At 39.3% G+C, this 19992-nt stretch overlaps 1 protein-coding gene across 1 annotated transcript; it reads left to right on the top strand.

Moving 5' to 3' along the window:
• Window positions 1-2694: 2694 nt before the first annotated feature.
• Window positions 2695-8545, top strand: LOC139138281 (alpha-1,3/1,6-mannosyltransferase ALG2-like). The gene is made up of 4 exons (XM_070706589.1): window positions 2695-3377; window positions 4487-4631; window positions 5799-5996; window positions 6907-8545. The coding sequence occupies exons 1-4, from the start codon at window positions 3027-3029 to the stop codon at window positions 7416-7418; spliced, it is 1206 nt and encodes a 401-aa protein (XP_070562690.1). The 5' UTR covers window positions 2695-3026; the 3' UTR covers window positions 7419-8545.
• The last annotated feature ends 11447 nt before the right edge of the window (window positions 8546-19992 follow it).

Genomic DNA, 19992 nt, shown 5'->3' with positions numbered 1-19992 from the left:
AAAATATTCCCTGTCTTACTTACAGCAGCGTGTGAAAATAAATACGCATTAATGAACTTTTAAAAATTAAGTAAATATGTGTGGCCAGCATTGTTAGTTTTTAAATAGACAGCAGACTTTTGTCAGTTGTATTTTTAATCGAATTCATGTCTTGATTTCAATTCAGCGTAAGATGTACGTCACACACTTAAACTCTGCTTAGACCAGCCAAACACAGGGTATACTCAAAATACTATGGCATGGTAGATCAAGAAACCTCATAGTTGATAGATGGAAAAGAAATGCTGTATTTTTTTTCAGAAGTTACAGTTGCTGTAGCTTTGAATATTTAAATATCTTGTGCTTCCGACCGATAATAGTCGATAGAATCACCAAATGGGGAGAAAACTGAGTGACAGTTGCTAATGAAAACATCTGGCCACTGTCGATATATTCTCAGTCTTCTGCCTGTGGTTTCATCATTGATTGAAACCTGCTTATTGTTGGTGATTTCCGTGGGATTAATTCCGCTCAAATGAACAGAATCCATCATGCAAATGTCATAAGAGGGCGCACTGTACATGCTCTAGGAAACGCTGAAGGGACTATTAGCCATTTGGTACAATGGATTCAAGTCTGTAAGTCCCATGCCCAAACTGAAGGGATTGTCGAGCCACAGACGAAGCTGACGTGCCCATCTGGCCAAGTGAAATATTTGTTTTACTCTTTGTATTTGCTAATTTGATTTTTCGCCCTACAGGACAACCATAGCGAGTTACTTACTTGTCTTAGCCTTTGACCCTCGACAACATTTCCCCCTCTCTCTAGAAGAGGTACCCGCAGTAACATATTTTGCAAAACACCATGTTTCTCCCAGCAGCTGCAGACCAAGGCATTGAAGACAATGCCTGCTATATTGAACTTTCTGAAGTGTGTTGTTATGCAATTAGGTCAAGTGAAAGCAATTACCAGTTAAAGGGATATTAACTGTAACTTTTGACTAATTTTTCACTACTCTGTTTCAATGTATCAACTACAGAATTTTACTATAATCCGATCATCATGACCAATGCCCGGTGTCCTGCTTGCCAACACAGCCTGTACATGTGAAATGACCATTGTTATTGTTGATAAATGTATTCTATTCCGGACCTGAATACAAAATGTAAACAATAACAATGCAGATTATACTCATATAGGGTATATTTATGAGCTAAATATTAGGAATTTCTCCATGGTTCAGGGATTCAAACCAGATACTGCAGATGATTCACAGAACAAACACAATAAAAAAAATGACCAAAGTTACAGCTATGTTTACAGCTGGAAGTACGCGCCTCGATATTGAAAGACAAACTTTCGCCCAAGACGTCTAGTAGAAACTTTAAATCATTCCGTTTTCGAAATCAAGAATAATAAGCAGGCTATCTGGAGATAGACAATTGATCCAATATATACAGACTCTTAAAATTCAACATGCATGGCCACCATCTCTGTGTAAACTCTATCAGGAATCAATTAAATTTCCGATTGTCACAAAAACAAGCCGGTCAAAATTTAAGTTACTGCACAAGCTTCAAGGTGCAAGTACCACGTGGTTAACCAACGCATTGTGAAAGTTTGAGAAGGGGGAATAATTGACCCCGGGTTGCATTCACCTTAACCACACCTGTTGACAAAAATTTCAATAAGGTGGTAAACATTTCAATGTTGACCAAAATTAAACTGGAAGAGTCCATTCGTGCAGGCTTGATTCCGCAGAATTACTGCCTCGTTTTGATTTATCCACAGTGGGTTGGTCAACCATTAAGAATATAGTTCAACGCAGAGTCAATGTATCGTTTTTGGAACCTTAATTCTGTACATCGTTTTAAACTATGCATACCTCTTAAAACTTGCATCTACTGAAACGATTAAGTTGCTGTTTACTTGTTTATTCACCGTGGGAAATTTTCCCGGTACATCCGTTTCAGAAGAACACCATTAAGTCAAGCAGGGGAAGGCAGCATCACTCTTCCCCAGTACTGTATTCGAAGGTATAAAATGTTTTCGTCTCGAGGCAAGTCGTCAGAACTCGAGGATAATCCGTTTAAAATGCAATTAATGATTCCTATTCACATATTCAGCAATCTTCTAAATGACCATTCTAAACAACTCCAGGGAGACCATAAAGAGCTATCTTTTTGCTGGATATTGTTACCATTAAAAATCAGTGAAAACCACAATCAAACGTATGTATGGAGAACAAACGCTACATAAAAAGGCGTGAAATTTACAACCAAACCTCATACGTCATTTTAAGTGAATATAAATTTGAATTTGAAAATATATTGACTAGGTATTTGTCGTTATCCGTAAGTAAACGTCATACAAACTTCAATAGCAGTGCATTTTTTATGTATATTCCAGCAGCCTGTGTGTTTTTTAATTTCAGTCTGGACTTGCATTCAGTTATCAACAATAATGTTGCATTTGTTGCACAATGTGTCGTGTGATGTCAGGCCAAATGTATTTGCATTATTAAAACTTAGTATTTTTACATATATTTTGACCGACATTAAATGTGAAATTGTAAGCTTCTTTCGATCAAAGATAGATTTTAATTATGAAGAAGACTGTATATACCGGTAAGATTGGTGATGTACAAAACACAACAAATATAAAGAGACACAAAGAAAGAAGAACGACTGTAGTACAATTGAACTTAAGAGGGCGTCCTTCTTATGTCAATCGAAGAGTTCGTCGGTCAGTCAGCACATTCACAAGAAGGCAACATTGAATTTGTGATTCCTGTTGCTGGAAGGTGGGGATAGCAATTTTATCACCCGATATTTGGATTTACAGTGTCTTACAATTTTCCCGGTCTTATTGATGATTCACTTAAAACAGGAGAAGAAGGATGGAATGACCTTGTACCTCTCCATGCCTTTTGAACCCGGAAGTGGGTTGCATCAGTTTGAATGAGCTGCGTTGCACGCGGAGGCCATGCAACTTCACATGATTTGTTGACGTGGCATCATCGCTGCTGAGATTTATTTCAGATCAACATGGTGAAGGTGGTGTTTGTGCATCCTGATCTCGGTATCGGTGGAGCAGAGCGGCTGATAGTCGACGCAGCGCTTGCGCTGAAATCCCAGGGCCATGACATCGAGATGCTGACCGCCCACCATGATCCAAGCCATTGCTTCGAAGAGACACGAGACGGCACGTTATCGGTGTCGGCGGTCGGTGACTGGCTTCCGAGGAGTGTCTTTGGATACTGCTATGCCTTGTGTGCGTACATTCGAATGATGTACGTGGCCTTCTACCTGGTGTGTTTCAGCGGTTTGGCTTATGACGTCGTCATATGTGACCAGATCTCTGCGTGCATACCGATTCTGAAAGTAAAGAAAGCTAAGGTAACGACCCACGTAACTCGTAAGCGTACTTAGGCTACGAGATTGTCACATTTACCTAGCTCTGCGTGGCTGTGTGATGGGAGGCCTATGCCGGTAACACAAATCCCTGCCACGCAGAGCTCACATTTAGTACCATATTACCAAAATATCACTCATACTTCTACTAATGACGTTGGAGTGTATTATCTTTACAGTGGTCAAGTTTTACTTTACGCTGAGCTTGGGCCACAGGCGCTCGTGAGCTTGGTAGTCTGCTAAATCGATCGATTTTCGGAGTTAGGTTGCAGTGGCAGATCGAGTACGGGGTCGATAGATCGAGCCGAAAATCGATCGATTTAGCAGACTACCCAGCTCACGAGCGCCTGTATTTGGTTTCCTGCTCCGACACTTAGGGGCTCTTCGGCTACTTCAACTAGTTTGGATGTGTAGTAGTGCACGAGAGCCCAACCATCTCTCTCTTCCCTCCCTCATAGCCGAATAAGCCCTGAACCGTGAACGCCTGTTGATGGATTTTAGCACAGGCACTCTGCTCACTCTAATGTACTATTTGAACCACAGGGCAATAACCTTCCATCATCAGATCATCGTTTAATACCAGAAAAAAGAACTCTGCTTCAATTGACTCTATTTTATCATTGAGGTTCGTTCCTACATCAATGACACCAAATACCGGAGTTCAACTTCCGCAGTCATTGTTCAAAGTTTCTCTCCATCACTGGTGTATGGGAGACTGTTGTGGTACCTAACTACCAAAATACTGGTGCATGACCATGAAACCAGTCATTATTCCAAAACACCTTGAAAATTAGTAATGCCAGGGAGATTTAAATCATGAATTTCTGTACAGTTAAATTTTCAGAACATCTATTGAATTTTTTCAGACTTAGTCCAATGTGAAGCCATCGTCGGTCACATTACTTATGCTGTACCATGCAACCAACATGTTAATCACCAAACAAAGACAGACACTTGTTGTATGTCATGATTCTTGATTTGTTTTCTCCCATTCTACAGCGTTGGTAATAAACTGTGGTTCAGCTGTTTTCTGTACGTTTGCCTACTTTCATTGTGAAATGTTGACATTCAGGGTTTGTCTTCACACATTCCAGATCTTGTTCTATTGCCATTTCCCCGACCAACTTCTTACAAAGAGGGTTAGTTTCATGAAGAAGATGTACAGAGCTCCAATAGATTGGTTGGAAGAAAAGACAACTGGGATGGCTGACTGTATCCTGGTCAACAGCAATTTCACAGGTAATCCTGTCACATAATGTGAACAATAGGCGTAAACAACTTATCACTTGAGGGCGCCCTTCATAATTTCCCTACGGTCGTTTATGAATAATCTTTGAAGTTGCTGCTCCATAGTTGTAATTTCTTTACGTATTTTCAATTATTTGTGTTATTTTCTTAAAATATAGTATATTTTCTTGTAACACTACCAAGTAATGTTGAAATCCAAGTGTTCGACAGTTGAACATGGCCAGGCCTGTATGTGTGTATTGTCGAACGTTGTTGTTTACATCACAATTTTATTGTTGACATGAACGCATTTGACTGAAACAATGTTTTGATTTTGCAAACAATGTATTTTGACAGCCAAACTAATGCTTTGCATTTCGACACATTTTTGGCCAAAGAATAAGAAAGTGTGCTTGTCAAGGTAGACTGCACCTTGGGGACAGATATTGTGACTCTCAAACTTTTACAATTCTTTTCTGATACACTACTTGTGGGGGTTCTTTTTAAAGTTCTTGATGTGAGAAAATGTTTTACCAGCTTATTTTTTTTCGAAATTCGAAACTTTTGTTTTCCTCTTTAGAGTTAACACAAGGATGGCGGCCATTTTGAATTTTAAATCTTGGGTTGGTAAATCTTTTGTTATGACACTCAATGACCCCTGATTTTTATTCTTGATTTTGAAAGAAAATGGTTGAGAGATACGTTGAGGAAAGTTTGAGCAAAAGTTTAAGTCTTTCACTTTCGAGGTGCATACTACCGTAAAATAGAACAAAAGTAGTATAAATATTATCAAAAGTCACACCAGTTGTCCGTCAGCAATGAATTAGTTCTGTATGACTGAAAAAATCTTGTGGAGAATGAAGGACATATATTGTATCATCATCCTCAACCAGAAGCAAGTATTGAAAAGCAGCATTTCAGGCCAGAGGTGTATACTGAATGCACAATATTAGTGCATTGAATATTCACCATTTGTAATGAATCATTATCCAAGGTGCCGGCAAATAAATGTATCCTTCTACTCCTGATGTCTGACACACAGACAATTCTCACAAATACACTTTCCACAAATGTGGAATGTGGCATTAGATGTAAGTGTGCGCATACACACTCTGTCAGTGAATAAATATCATGCTAGCTAAGTCTCCTAATTTCTAAATATTTTCCTCACGGTTTCAGCACAGACATTTAGGATGACATTCAAGTCTCTATCTGGCATTACTCCTGATGTTCTGTACCCATCACTGAATTTCTCGGCATTTGATGGACCGATAGAAGAGGCAGGTGATCTCATTCCATCAAATTTCACAACCATGTTCCTATCCATCAACCGATATGAGCGGAAGAAAAATTTGGCACTGGCAATTGAAGCAATGGGTAAGTACACTGGCATGTAATGTGTTAAATCTAGCCGAGTCATTTTTGTTGTGATGGACAAGTGTTGTGTTTGTTAGTGTTCATTATACTCTGCTTTCCGAGTTAAGTTAGTATGCATCATTAAAAAAAAACTTTTCCTCAAACTTTCCTCAATGAAACTTTGAATTGTTCTCTTACCAAATCAAGCATAAATATCAGGGGTCACAGTGCAAAGTTAGTACTAGAGAAACAAATTGCCTGACATGTACAGATATTTGAAAATTCAACATGGCCGCCATCCCTGTGTTAACCCAGTGGGACAAAATAAAGTTTTCGTAAAACTAAGACAGTGAAATCTTTTCATTCAACAAGAGTTTTAAAATGAGTCCCTGCAAATGGTATACCAAAAACGTACTGAAAAAATTTGAGAGCCCAAATAACTGTCCCCATTTCAGACGTTGTTCTGGATCCCTGACTTTCATAGTACTCCCCACAAAATCTGTACATTCCATGTGTGGTTTATGGATTGTCTTTTTTAATATTGCAAACTGATGATGGACATTTTCCTCAGAGGAATAAAGAAGGAAACCAGTGTTCTTAAAATGCAGACACAGTCAGCTTGGACAGAGTGCAAGTCTGAGAACTTTGTTTCCAGAACAAGACAAATAAATGTGATATTGTAACATATTCAGGAAGCATTACACCCTAAGCTGATGTACAAGTAGCAGTATGCTTTGTGTCGTAAACTGCCAGATGAGTAAAATCACCTCTGCATTTGGTTTTGCTTTGATTCATCTATGCAGTCAAGGATATTTGGATGACCATGCAAAAAGAGACTGAATTCAGACTTGTCCAGAAAAGTGTGCAAGGAGGCTGCAGTGATATTTCGAAGTGTCTGTAATAATCCGCCCAATGAAACATTGTCTTGCAGGTAAACTGAAAGACACTTTGTCAGAGGAATCCTTCAAGAAAGTCCACCTTGTGATGGCTGGAGGTTACGACGAGCGTGTCACCGAGAACAAAGAGCATTACCTTGAACTGAGAGAACTTGCCCAGAAACTGAACTTGAACGACAACATCACCTTCTTGAGATCTTTCAGTGATTCAGAAAAGAGAATCCTCCTTGATAAGTGTGACTGTCTGCTGTACACGCCGAGCAACGAGCATTTTGGAATCGTTCCCATTGAAGCCATGTACATGAAGAGACCAGTTATTGCTGTCAATAGTGGCGGTCCCTTGGAAACCATTGCTGATATGGAGACAGGTTATCTCTGTGATCCAGAACCTGAAGCCTTTGCTGTAAAGATGGAGAAATTTGTAAAGGAAGAGGACTTAACCAAGCAGCTTGGGGAACAGGGACATGAACGAGTCCTCTCCAAATTTTCCTTTCAAGCATTCACCAATCAACTTGACAGTATAGTCACAAATTTGTGCGATGGGTAAAGGCCAAAAGTGAAAAATTTGATCAGTATCAAAAACTTTGTTTTCATTTTGAGTTGTTCATAAATGTCGAGATACTTTGCCAGAATGTTATTTCATAGAGCTGTTCAATGAGATTTGAGAAAGACACAAAGTTCTGGTCCATGGGAGAAATCTAACTAGGTCAAAGGTCAATTCAGGTTGATCTTTGACCCCACTCCCTGACATTTGTAGAGATTGACTTTGATAAAGGGGCTGTCACAATGAACTTTACAGCCTTGTTATAAGTTCTGTTTAAATCTTATTTCAGTGTCTCAAATTAAAACAGGAAGAACATCCGAAACAATCTAATCAACACACGAGGGATGTACCAGATGAACACAAATAAAAGAGTATGTTTTTGTATTTTGATGAGAATCTTAAACCAAAAGCGTTGATGTGTCAATCATACAATTACTAAGAGGAGGCTGATAGATCAGTGTATGCTTTCATAATAGCTCATCCACAACTCTGCAGGACATATTATTACTCCTCTGTCCAATATCACTGAAATAATTGTGGCAAAACATCACAGCTACAGGCAGAGCATTTTTAGATTGGAGAATGTGGCATGGTTAAGGGCTCCCTCTGTGTGATGTTCAATTTTTGGAAAATTGTTCACACATCACAAACAGACATATGCAAGTGTGTAAATCCTGTAAAGCCTTCATGTCAGCCAGAAATCCTGTGACAGGAGCCATTTCTCTGTGGCTTTGTTTCTTGTCAGAGAAATAACTCCCTTGACAGAATATTAGAGTTATAGAAGAAAGATGGACATTGCCAAGAAGAAGATCTTCATTGATTTTAAATCACAGAGGTCCATAACCATTTCACAAAAATAAAATGCTAAAAGATGTCATTGTCACAGATTTGTGAGATGATAGCCCATTTATGAAAGAACTCTAGTATGGAAAATTGATACAGGTGATAGTAGTGGATACTTAGAGTTGTAAAATTTGTTCAATAAATTTGTATTTTCAAAAGGAGTGTTCATTTCACCAGTCATGCACATGACTGTCAATATTGAGAACTCAACGACTGATTTTTGACTTGTATTTGAACTTGAATACGTAATAAACCAGTGGGCTATATTTGCACTGCTTAAAGACCAACATCTATATTCCTTGTTGTCTTTCATGTCAACACAATTGACATCTGACTCCCCTCATAATGAAATGGTCTACCTAAAATTACAATGTACAGGGAAAACAACTTGTGACAAAGGAGCCATTGATGTGAGTCATAAACAGCAATATGTATTTAAATGAGCGTTGAGTTGAGAGGAAAATCTGTCTCCATTGGCTGTTTATAATCATGCTGTTGATCATCTTCTCTACACGTAGACCTGTAAAAAATGACCCCAGCAACTCAATATGGAGGAAGGTATGGCACATCTACAGATATAGGAAGTGACAATAGTACTTTCTGGTATATATTTTAAAGTTGCTGCACATGGTGTTAACGTGCAAGACACAGTGCTGCTACAAACGTGTATCATGCATGGCTTACACCACTCCTTAAGGTAGCATGCACCCCTTGGACAGAATCTAGGACGCAAATCAATCCTTTTCCGATCTACTGCTTTTGATTGAGGTCATTTTGGAGCTCTAAGGCTAAATACAATGTTTGTAAGGTTAAGCCATGTGGAAGATCGACACAACATGATTAGCATATAGGGTTTTTAACAAAATTAAAATGTTTGCTTCCTCATATTTCTAGCACCACGCCCTGTTAACATAACTAATTATTCTAATCCGTGGCTTATCAAGGGATGGTCAACATTGCAAAGATAGAGATGTAAATGAAAAATTTTAGTAACCTTTCCTATCTTTCGTGATGTTGACCAACCCATGAAATCCCTGATAAGTCCACGGATTAGCATAATTAGTTGTGTTGACTAATTAAATACAACATGTGTGTATGAGAGATATTCGTCCTTGTAATGGAGTGTAAAATAAATAAAGAGTCACAGAGGCTAGGTTAGGTATATTTACTCCGATCAGTCAGAGCATGAAGAAAAGGAGAGAAAATGATAGAGAAAACTGTGAGAAAAACTCAGTAATAGTTTTTGGGCCGCCTGTGGTTTGAAATGAGTACGTCTATGTCACCCATGACATCACCAGAAATCATGTCTTCGACAGGTGTGGATGGAACCACCATATTGACAACAATTATGAGGATAAAACACAGGGAATGGTCTCGTCAGACTCCCACCTATGTCTTCACAGAGGGAGAGCCAACACCTGAAACGACTACGCATTTGAAAATTAGTTCTCCCACGAAACAAAGTACATCTGTGTCATTCATGCAACTATCGGAAATAACAGCATCAACCATAACTGACGTATATACGATATTCATATTCGAGTATATCTTAAATTTCAAAATTTATTCAATGAAATCATAATGTCAACAGTTTATCAGTAACAGTATTGAATTGATTCTTCTTGCACCTTTTTGGGAAGCTATCAATCTCTCTGAGAATGTGTCCTTTGAGATGTCTAAGAATGTGTCTTTTGGGAAATCTCAGAATTCATGACGCAGACTACGATACGTATCCTAGTTACTAATTGTAAATTAAAGGAAATAAAAGTGAAACTATACCTTTTTTTTTTAAATGAACTATTTCATTATCTGTACAAATTGATCTGTCATGTAAGCAAATCCGAGTACCACACAAAGACAGCAACTGTTATCTGGCTGAAAATTCCTCTTTAGTGTGCCTTTTGCACTTGACAGCCAAAAAGCAACAGTCTTTCTTTGCCAGTTTTAAGCGGTACACCGGTTTTCTTCAAATACGTCTTTTGTAGCTATGACATATTACCTAAACAAACAAATGTAACACAATTAAATCATAATGTGCGTCGTTTATCAACAGTTATTGATAACTGTATGTAATATAAAATAATATAATTTTTACTATAACCCAATGGGATTCGAACCTCCACACACTCACAGCAACATCGCCTAGCTGCTAAGCCTCACACAAAACAGTCGGCTACCGTTTCCATCCCAAAATAGTAGGTCACAGCAACCGACTTAGATGTTACAATCCTGTGCGCGACCGAGCAACACAGTGCGTATGGAGCAGACGACACACAGACACAGTACAAACACACATGTAGGGCGAAGAGCTTTTTGCTGAGCTATCAGACAGACTCGGGGACAAGTAAATATCCACCAGCAGAAACTGTCCACTCAGGTTAAAGAAATATAATCTTTACTATAAAACAAACGGGATTCGAACCCCCACACTACGGCGCGCCAAATATTTCAAAAATATTTATCGATTCAGTGCAAAAATAAACTGTCTTTCTCGATTGAAATAAAAATTAGGTGTCATTACGGAAGGAAATAAGTAAGAAAAGTATAATTAAAAACCAAAAGACAGAAATGTCATTTAATACTTCATTTTAACTTGAGAATATTCTTTAAAGCGTAATTAGGAAATAAACAATTTTCAACGATTTGAAAAAGTCATACATCCATACCTATCGACATACATACACGTATAATAGTTCGCGTAAAATGTGCAATTAGTGCTGATTTTACGAAAAAAGTATAAGATGTTTACAGTGGTACGTACACAAAAGTCACAGGAAAATCACTAAAAAACCACTACTACCACTCGGAAAAAAAATATTACAAAAAATTAAAATGTGAACCACATACAGAAAATCAGTATAAAAGAATCAGACAAAAAAGCCATGCATACATAAGATTATTTATGTACTTAAGAAAATTAAAAAGCAGTACGTCTCATAAAAAACGTATTGTAGATAATCAAAAATATAATATGAACCACCAGCCGCTTTAACAGTAAAGAGAGAAAATCACAGAAAAAATTCGGCAGTGATGGCTCTAGACACAGCCATGGACACAGCAAATACAAAAAAAAACGCGTGGGCCTGTGGAAAGAAAAAACAAATGAGCACTCGCCACAGCAAAAAAAAAAAAAAAAAAAAAAAAAAAGGGAAAAAAAACGAAAAAAAAACGAGCACTCGCCACACACAAAAAAAACCAAACGCGCGAAATTACAATTAGGCCTAATTTATTCAAAAAACTCATGGTTCACGTTTCCTTCGATCAATGAATCCCCAACAGCCGGGAATTCGATCACCACATACTCAAATGTTTGACGAAATATTAATTGAGCATTTCAGTGATAACTTTGACATCTTGAACCCTAGCTCTGTTTGGCTGGGCCCAGCCAAGCAGAGCTACTTAAAACCGTACTTGATGAAGTGAAGTACAATATCACCTAAAGAACGTCCAGGTTAACAGTGAATAGTTCCTGAGAGTCAAGTTAACTGAGCCAATTTGAGACAGTCCAAAGTTCAGATCACGAGCGAGACGTACAACCGCAACCCATGACCCTTCATAGCAACACTGCGAACATATGGATGCCTTAGGTGCGATATGGCAGGGGCTCACATGCAGCAGGTGCAGCCAACGGAGCTATTCATCGAAAAAGCTATTCCAGGAGCAATTTTTGAGGGCAGGGGAAATTTTAATTTTGCTAGGGCAGGGGACATGTTTTTAGGTGGTAGGGGAGCAAATTTTAGGGTTTTTTTTGTAGGGCAGGGCGGATATCGGTTGATTGTCCTGGGGACAGGGCTTGGTGAAAAACTTTTTGAGGGGAATTGTTTCCAGGGCAGGGGAAATTGGCAAGTTTTTTTCGCCACAGGGCGAGGGAGCTTCAAAAATTCACAGTGGGGAGGGGAAACAGGCAAAAATAAGTGGGGAGTGGGTAAAAATGAAGTTTGAGTGTGGGAGGGTAAGTCGAAAAATTTTCTGTGGGAGGGCAAATTATGAACAGCTAATTAATTACCCTCTTGACTTAAAATTAGTCAGTTCACATTATTGTCATGCACAATATATCTTATCATAGTAAGGACCTTTTTAAAAGTGAATTGTTCGTTGGCTGCACCTGATGCAGGCCTTGCACTGAGCCGCTCTGTCATCGCCGTTATATGATTTCTACACGGTTACGTGTGGTTCGATACATAGCGGCCGGCGTGTGAGGAACGTCCATCGTTTTCCGTGTTCGACGAGACGAGTGACGCAACTATAAACACGCACTATGATGCAACCGCGATCCCTCAGGACCGGCACAAGCCTAACGAGTATGGCGAGAGTGTCCGGCCTTCGCAACGCCAGACACTCTCATTATACTCGCAGGGCTAGACCGGCACATACACGACATGTCGATCCCCATTGCAGAAAGCTTTATTTCCACACAGTCCAATATATGGAGCTACGATATTTGTGCAGTAGCTTATACATAGCTCTGGGTGCCAGGGCGGTGAGTTACCGGCGTTATACGGCCTCGCTGGCCGTGTAACGCAGGTAAATCACAGCCTTGCCACCCAGAGCTACATTAATCAGTATACAGAGAAATAGCGGCTGCTTGATCAGTGTTTGTCAAGTCGGGCGTGTTCGCGTTCTACATGTACTACTGAAAACGTTGCGTCGAATCTAAGGGATGGACCATTAGACCTTGGGAGGGGGGGGTGGTCACAATGAAATTGTGAAAAATTTTTTTTACTATTGTAAATTTCTGAAATTTTTTTTCCAATTGAGATTAGCTGTGCAATTTTTTTTTTTAGAGTAAATTTTCAGATTTATAATTTTTTTTTAGTTCGTCGCTGTCTGAAGATAAAGAGGGCAAAGATGTGGTGCCAAGCACCACAAGCGGCCACGAAGCGGTCACGGGGGTCAGGAGAGGGGTGTCCCCTTGCTGCTGTTGGAGCTTTTAAAAAATAGAGATTAAAATGGTGTTATTTGGTGGCACTTGGGGAGCATTTTTTTCGGATTACACATCTTCCTCTGAAACATGGTCTTCTTGCTCCTCAGTAGCTTCCTATAATTTTGAAAATTGACTATTTTGGTTTCCTGGCTTCCCTTTCTACTGCGTGGTGAAATGCCTGCATTCACCCCACCAAACATCATGCATATCTCATGATTTACAATTGATTTTGACAAGCTGAGAAGCTAAAATAAGCTAAATAATATAGTTAAATTTGCATATTTGTGTTTTAGAGCAATTGATGCACTTTTTGATCAAAACATCTATTTCGCTGTAACAGCATGTCCAAAGTGATTGGATGTGTATAGATGTGTTGAAATTTCAATATTTGTCTTTTTAGGGCAATTTATGCCATTCATGGTAAAAAAATCTGTATTCTCTGAAAGGGCTTATCCAATTTCTTTGAAATTTGCTACACAAAAACGATTATTCATGCAGTATTTGCTATCGAGAAACTTTCAAAGTTCAACCCTTTTGTGTGTTTTTGTGTTGGGATTTGTTGGATAGATGGCATTCTACGTAGTGTATTGTTGAATGTTAAAACATGTGTTGCTGTTGTTTTTTGAAGCTGTTTTTGAGAAAAAAGAATTGAAAATGCCTTTTTAAAAGCAAAATAATACATAATGACTTGATATGTTGTTTTATCATTATTGACGTGTTTCTACTTGTTCAGCCATTCTTGCATTCATCATTGCAATAAAATGCTGTGAAAAAAATGAAACTGATGTAGCCTGCATCTGTTAACCTTGATCTTAAAAAGGCAAATACAACTTTCTGTCTTGACAACCATACCATAGTTTCAATGTTTTACCTAGTGTACCTGCTTGGTTTGTACGCAGGAAACAAGTAGAAAACAGGCTCTATAATAATAATTTTTCAAGTGATCAGAATACAAAAGTCCTGAAAAGCTAAGATAATCACAACTTCCAGTATAAGGGATACTGTCACTCTAAATGTATAAATTACAATTAAAAAATGTGCCTGGAGGATGTACTAAAAAATACAGAAAGTTGCTTTCTGTCGGTAAAATAAAAAAAAAATTCAAAATTTTAAAGATTTTGCAGATTTTTTTTTACGCCTTTGTCTTCTAATTTATTTTTATTTTATTTTGCAAACTAGTTTGAAGATTTTTTTTTCCTAACTTTTTGCTCTGAAAATTTTTTTTTTTGTTTTTGACCACCCCCCTCCCAAGATCTAATGGTCCGTCCCTAAACGGTGTGTTTTAGCCTGAGTATTTTTTCCTTTGCCACACTCCGTTTAGAGGCTAAACCCATGGTTACATGTACGTGTGGTTCGATACATAGCGGCTGCCGCGTGGTAAGCAATTTTACTATGCAACTATGCATACCCACACGGCGGCCGCTATGTATTGAATCACACACGTAACCGTGGGCTAGCGGCTAGCCATCGTTTTATTGGGGTAGGACTCCCATGGCTTTGGTATGGCGCGTAATGCATGCCAAAATTAACATCCGTTTTCTTACACCACTGACCGAATTTTTCACTAGTCATCCACATTCGGCTTGCCGATTTCTGAACCCACTCACTGAATTATTCAAGTGGTTAGCGATTTCTGAACCCACTTACTGCATCCTTCACGTGGTCAGCGATTTCTGAACCCACTCACTTACATTCAAGTGGTTAGCGATTTCTGAACCCACTCGCTGAATTCTTCATGTGGTCAGCGTTTTCTGAACCCACTCACTGAATTCTTCATGTGGTCAGCGTTTTCTGAACCCACTCACTGAATTCTTCATGTGGTCAGCGATTTCTGAACCCACTCACTTACATTCAAGTGGTTAGCGATTTCTGAACCCACTCGCTGAATTCTTCATGTGGTCAGCGTTTTCTGAACCCACTCACTGAATTCTTCATGTGGTCAGCGATTTCTGAACCCACTCACTTACATTCAAGTGGTTAGCGATTTCTGAACCCACTCGCTGAATTCTTCATGTGGTCAGCGCTTTCTGAACCCACTCACTGAATTCTTCATGTGGTCAGCGATTTCTGAACCCACTCACTGAATTCTTCATGTGGTCAGCGTTTTCTGAACCCACTCACTGAATCCTTCAACTGGTTAGCGATTTCTGAACCCACTCACTGACATTCAAGTGGTTAGCGATTTCTGAACCCACTCGCTGAATCCTTTAACTAGTTAGCGATTTCTGAACCCACTGACCGAATCCTTCAAGTGCGATTGCTGAACCAACTCACCGAATCCTTTGACTACTTGCCTACATTCCGCTAGGCACCCCAGCAGACTTGATATTTTTTCTATCATAATCCGGTCACTCAAAAAGAGACCCGTCAAATTCACTCACGGATTCTGAAGGTGGCTGACCATTACGCTAGGGGGTCTTTATCAAAGCTTGTAAGATGTGACCCGGAAATGAATCTTTACTGAGTAAGTAGCCTAATAGATACTGAATCGCGTGGTTTGCATGCCCAGCCCGCCTCACAAAACGTGTACAATGAACAGTAAAAGGAGTGAAAAAATGACTTCTTGTCCGGACCAGAAGTCAGGCTTTCTTGACACACAAGACGAAACGTAATGACACCACCGTCAATCTACCCAAGCACAGTCCCTCTATGGATAGAGGGACTGTGACGCAAGTTTTGTTTTACTGTGGCGTCCATAGAAACCTATGCTCTTCGAAAAGTCTGGTCAATCGAAACTGGAGACTCAGCCAAAGACGCGCAAAAGTTCGGCGAAATACTGGAAAGATATAAATATGTAAGTGTTAACAGATTTTCCGACTATAATGAGCCGTGCAAACAAACGTCTTGAACAGCTAAAGTAACGTTGGAGGCAGTCGATTGTAAGCTTCATGCAAGGCATTGCACGTTGTGACCGACGGTACGGAGATCAAGTTTGCTGAATGAATTGAGAGAGAAAAACATATATAAATAAAAATTCAATATTTCACCATCGTAATCATTGAACTAGTCGTTTCTTCCATTATGCAGTATTATGAAAATTTCGTTGAAAATAAATGACGGCACTGCTTCTGCTCTGTGTACTCAAACGAAGTTTGGTGTACGGCCGGCGGGCTACGCTGTATGTACAGGATAGGCAATACATGTAGGCCTACAGCCCATCAACTTCGCATATCGTTGCCGTAATTGAAAATGCATAGAAAGGAACAAATTATATCTTAAATACAGTATAAAAGTCTTACTTAGTAAATTTAAAAGTATTTCCAAATAATATCAAACGTAACGGGTATCTAATCCTCATAAGGACAATTACCGGCTAGACGCGAGCACAACATTAACCCTTTTCCTGCCAGACAGTAATAACTGCATCACTTCCCCATTAGCCAAGTCAGTAAAAAGCGGTATTGAGCCAAAACATAACGTATTTCACCCCACTTAGCTGGTATGTTAGAGCATCTTTTGTCCCAAAAAAATCAACTTTACAGTATTATGTTTTCAACAGCCTTCAAATGTACGGTATTATGTTAAAATAAATCATGTGGAATACGTTGTGTTTCATTAATTTTAACCATCTTGACCTGGTGGTGAAATATGGACTTGGCAGGAAAAGGGTTAATGGCGCTCCAGGCATGGTAGAAGTTCGAACACAAGAGAGATCCCGGCCGGCCTCACTGCAAAGTCGTCCCCGTGCACACCCGGCCCAACAGCAAACTAACCTCTTGGTTTGATTCTGTTGTTTACTTATTTTTTAAAGAATTCATGACACATATATCTGCACAATTTGCTTAGGCTGACATGTAGTCTAGAGACGTTCGGAGTGAGCTATGGCATACCGCTAAGCATGAACGTAGCCTAATATTCGGTCCATGCGTACGGCAGGCCCCAAATAACGTCTGGATATCGACACGATGATCGTGTTGGTAAGCAAGAAAAAGCACCTTATCGACACAATCATAATAACTTGCCATTAAATGCAAATTGTACACCTATGTCACCATTTTGCTGTATCAAGTGGTCTCAAATGTATGGCTTTCGTGTTGAAAGAGTTTCCACGTGTGACTAAAAGTGTGTTCTCCATAATTAGCCTTAGACCCACGTGTTCAATTGACAATTGAATTGCTGACATCGCTTGCTAAAATCCTATCGCTGTTTCATAATAAACAACCAATGAAATCGTGTTCGCGATCTCAATTTTCACGTTTTCGAGACTCAAAGTGCCCCCCTAAAATGAATTCGAGAACATATACAAACAAAATTGCAGCTTCAAACATACAACAACATGAGGTGTGTGGATTAATGCTCCCCCCCCAGCAAGTGTGTTCGAATCCCACTCCGGATGAACAATTTTTTTCTTTTTTCTTTCATTCTTTCCATTATTTTGTAATTTTTCTCTTCTCTCACCCTTTTTTTTCCGATTTTTTCTCCTTTCTCGTTACAGTCATTGAATTTTGACAATGTCCGCTGATCTTTGATGGAGATTCAGAACTTTAAATTTACAAAGTATCATGCCTTTAGCTATAGGGAAGACAAGTGCGCGGATACACATTAAAGTAAATTTACTTGCCCAAAGTTCTGTATCCTTTGAAACACAGTAACAATACGTTTTTGAAAAGAGGAGAACAAAATAAAATCATTCGCAGGTCATTCAGCCAGCGACCGTGGACATTTGCCGGGCAGTGCGCGGCATGGCCCCAGGAATTTTTTGGGACTGTTGGCTGATGAGAGCCTCTTATTATACGACACTTAACTATTCTAAGGTCTTAAAATACGTTAAGAACATTTCCTTTTATCGTTTCCTAGGAACGTTCCTTGTTTTAACTTAGTTATACCACTCTCCGCCTCGTGCCATTGTTCTAACCATGCTTTCTAATTTCCATAACCGAATATTTTATTATTACCACCTGGCTTTCTTTTGTTTAAAAAATGTCCGATTTACAAGTTCTTTTGTTTAAAAGTGTCCGATTTGCTAATAAATCGGACAGTTCTTTGTTAAAAACTGCGGCTGACTCGCAGCGTGTTTGCAAGGTTATATCTGATTGGTCGATTGTCACTATTCACAGCAACTTAGGGAGTTTATTTGTATTGTTTTAATTATATTGGTAAGATTCAGCCAACCAATAGGATAACAGCTTCGAAATCGCTGCAAGTCGCCCCAAAAACTGTCCGGTTTACTAGTAAATCGGACACTTTTAAACAAAAGAACTTGTAAAATGGACACTTTTTCAACAAAAGAAAGTCACGTGGCGACGAGTTAAAAAAAACAAATGCGAGACATTATACCAGAAGAAATTTATTTCACCATCAAGTACAGAGTAAAGACACTTTAAAAGAATCACCGGACTGAATTAATTTTGCACGACTGTACATCTCAAAATCAATTACAGGTCACCGTGAAATAACGGTATTGATTGCAAATATCACTTCTGTGTTAAGGCTATTGTCATCACGATCATTCGAAGCTGAAATTTAAGACTTCAAAGTCAGTTATCAACACTGAATGTAGAGGTTTCTGTCGCCTTTGGTAAAGTTAAATCTAGCTACAGGCAGTTAAATTACGATATTCAATTACCATATTGTCGTTTTTCTGAAACCGTACGATGACGAGAGCTGTACTTCCATGCGAGCGATCCTTCCTACGAGGCATGCTGCAAGACGTATACATGTGCGTGTCAACAAACCCGCGCGGCAATCAATCCAACTCGATCGGGCAGTATTTAGCGTTTGTATGTCACTATATACAGAAGCACAAATTTGGCTTATTTCTTCACTGAACAAGATTTCAAGATGGATGAAAGGGAATAACATGTAATTTCGAACAAAAAAGGATAAAAGTTAAAAAATAATGGGGCTTTAAGGCCTGGAAGAAAAAATAAAATAAAAATAATCCACTGACAGAGTGTGTTAGTTGACGTAAACGCACTTGTTGTCGACGTAAAACTCAGAGGTCAAAGTAAATTTCGACCCCTTAGCATTCTAGTAAAAATTGACACCACAATTTTTGTGACGACATTTGACGTAGGCATGACGCTGTGTGACGTAGGGGTCTTGTTTCGTGTCATAAGTAGAAACTAATGAAGTTGAGCTTAGGGAGTTCAGTACTTGAAGAATTCAGTGACTTGGTTCAGAAATCGCTAACCAGTTGAAGGATTCAGTGAGTGGGTTCAGAAATCGCTGACCACATGAAGAATTCAGCGAGTGGGTTCAGAAATCGCTAACCAGTTGAAGGATTCAGTGAGTGGGTTCAGAAAACGCTGACCACATGAAGAATTCAGTGAGTGGGTTCAGAAAACGCTGACCACATGAAGAATTCAGTTCACAGGCGCTCCTTAGCTGGGTAGTCTGCTAAGTAGATCGATTTTCGGATCGATCTATTGATCCCGTAGTCGATATGCCCGCCTCTGCAACCTAAATACTCACAAGGTGTGCAACACAATCACTCAAAAAACACACCACCCGATTTGTCAACTGGCCGTGCGCTCGCACAAAACATTCAGAACTACACTCCCATATACCTAGTTGGATCACAAATTTAACCATCTCCTCAAAAATCACGCCGATGAATGTGTTACTCGCGTCATCTTGAAGAAATCGGCCGTGTTTTGAGACCAAGCGCGGTGAAATGTGGCCTGCAGAACGATTCTACCATATGACGTCATTTTTTCCACTGCTGATTGGTTCAACTATACTACACCAGTGACGTCTTGCCATGACCTTTGTTTTGGCCGTTGATTAGCCAATCAGTAGTGGAAAAAATGATGTCATATGGTAGAATCGTTCTGCAGGCCACATTTCACCGCGCTTGGTCTCAAAACA

The sequence above is a fragment of the Ptychodera flava genome, chromosome 8 (genome assembly GCF_041260155.1).
Source record: "Ptychodera flava strain L36383 chromosome 8, AS_Pfla_20210202, whole genome shotgun sequence".
NCBI classification, from domain to species: Eukaryota; Metazoa; Hemichordata; class Enteropneusta; family Ptychoderidae; genus Ptychodera; species Ptychodera flava.
Note: the sequence above shows the minus strand (reverse complement) of the source record. Positions and strands in the feature narration are given on the sequence as shown.

Bases quoted from the DNA above. Each gene is read 5' to 3' on its own strand.
- LOC139138281 (XM_070706589.1), top strand. From the start codon at position 3,027: ATGGTGAAGGTGGTGTTTGTGCATCCTGATCTCGGTATCGGTGGAGCA. The intron at 3,378-4,486 runs GTAACGACCCAC...CACACATTCCAG, and splicing joins TGAAAGTAAAGAAAGCTAAG to ATCTTGTTCTATTGCCATTT. The intron at 5,997-6,906 runs GTAAGTACACTG...ATTGTCTTGCAG, and splicing joins ACTGGCAATTGAAGCAATGG to GTAAACTGAAAGACACTTTG.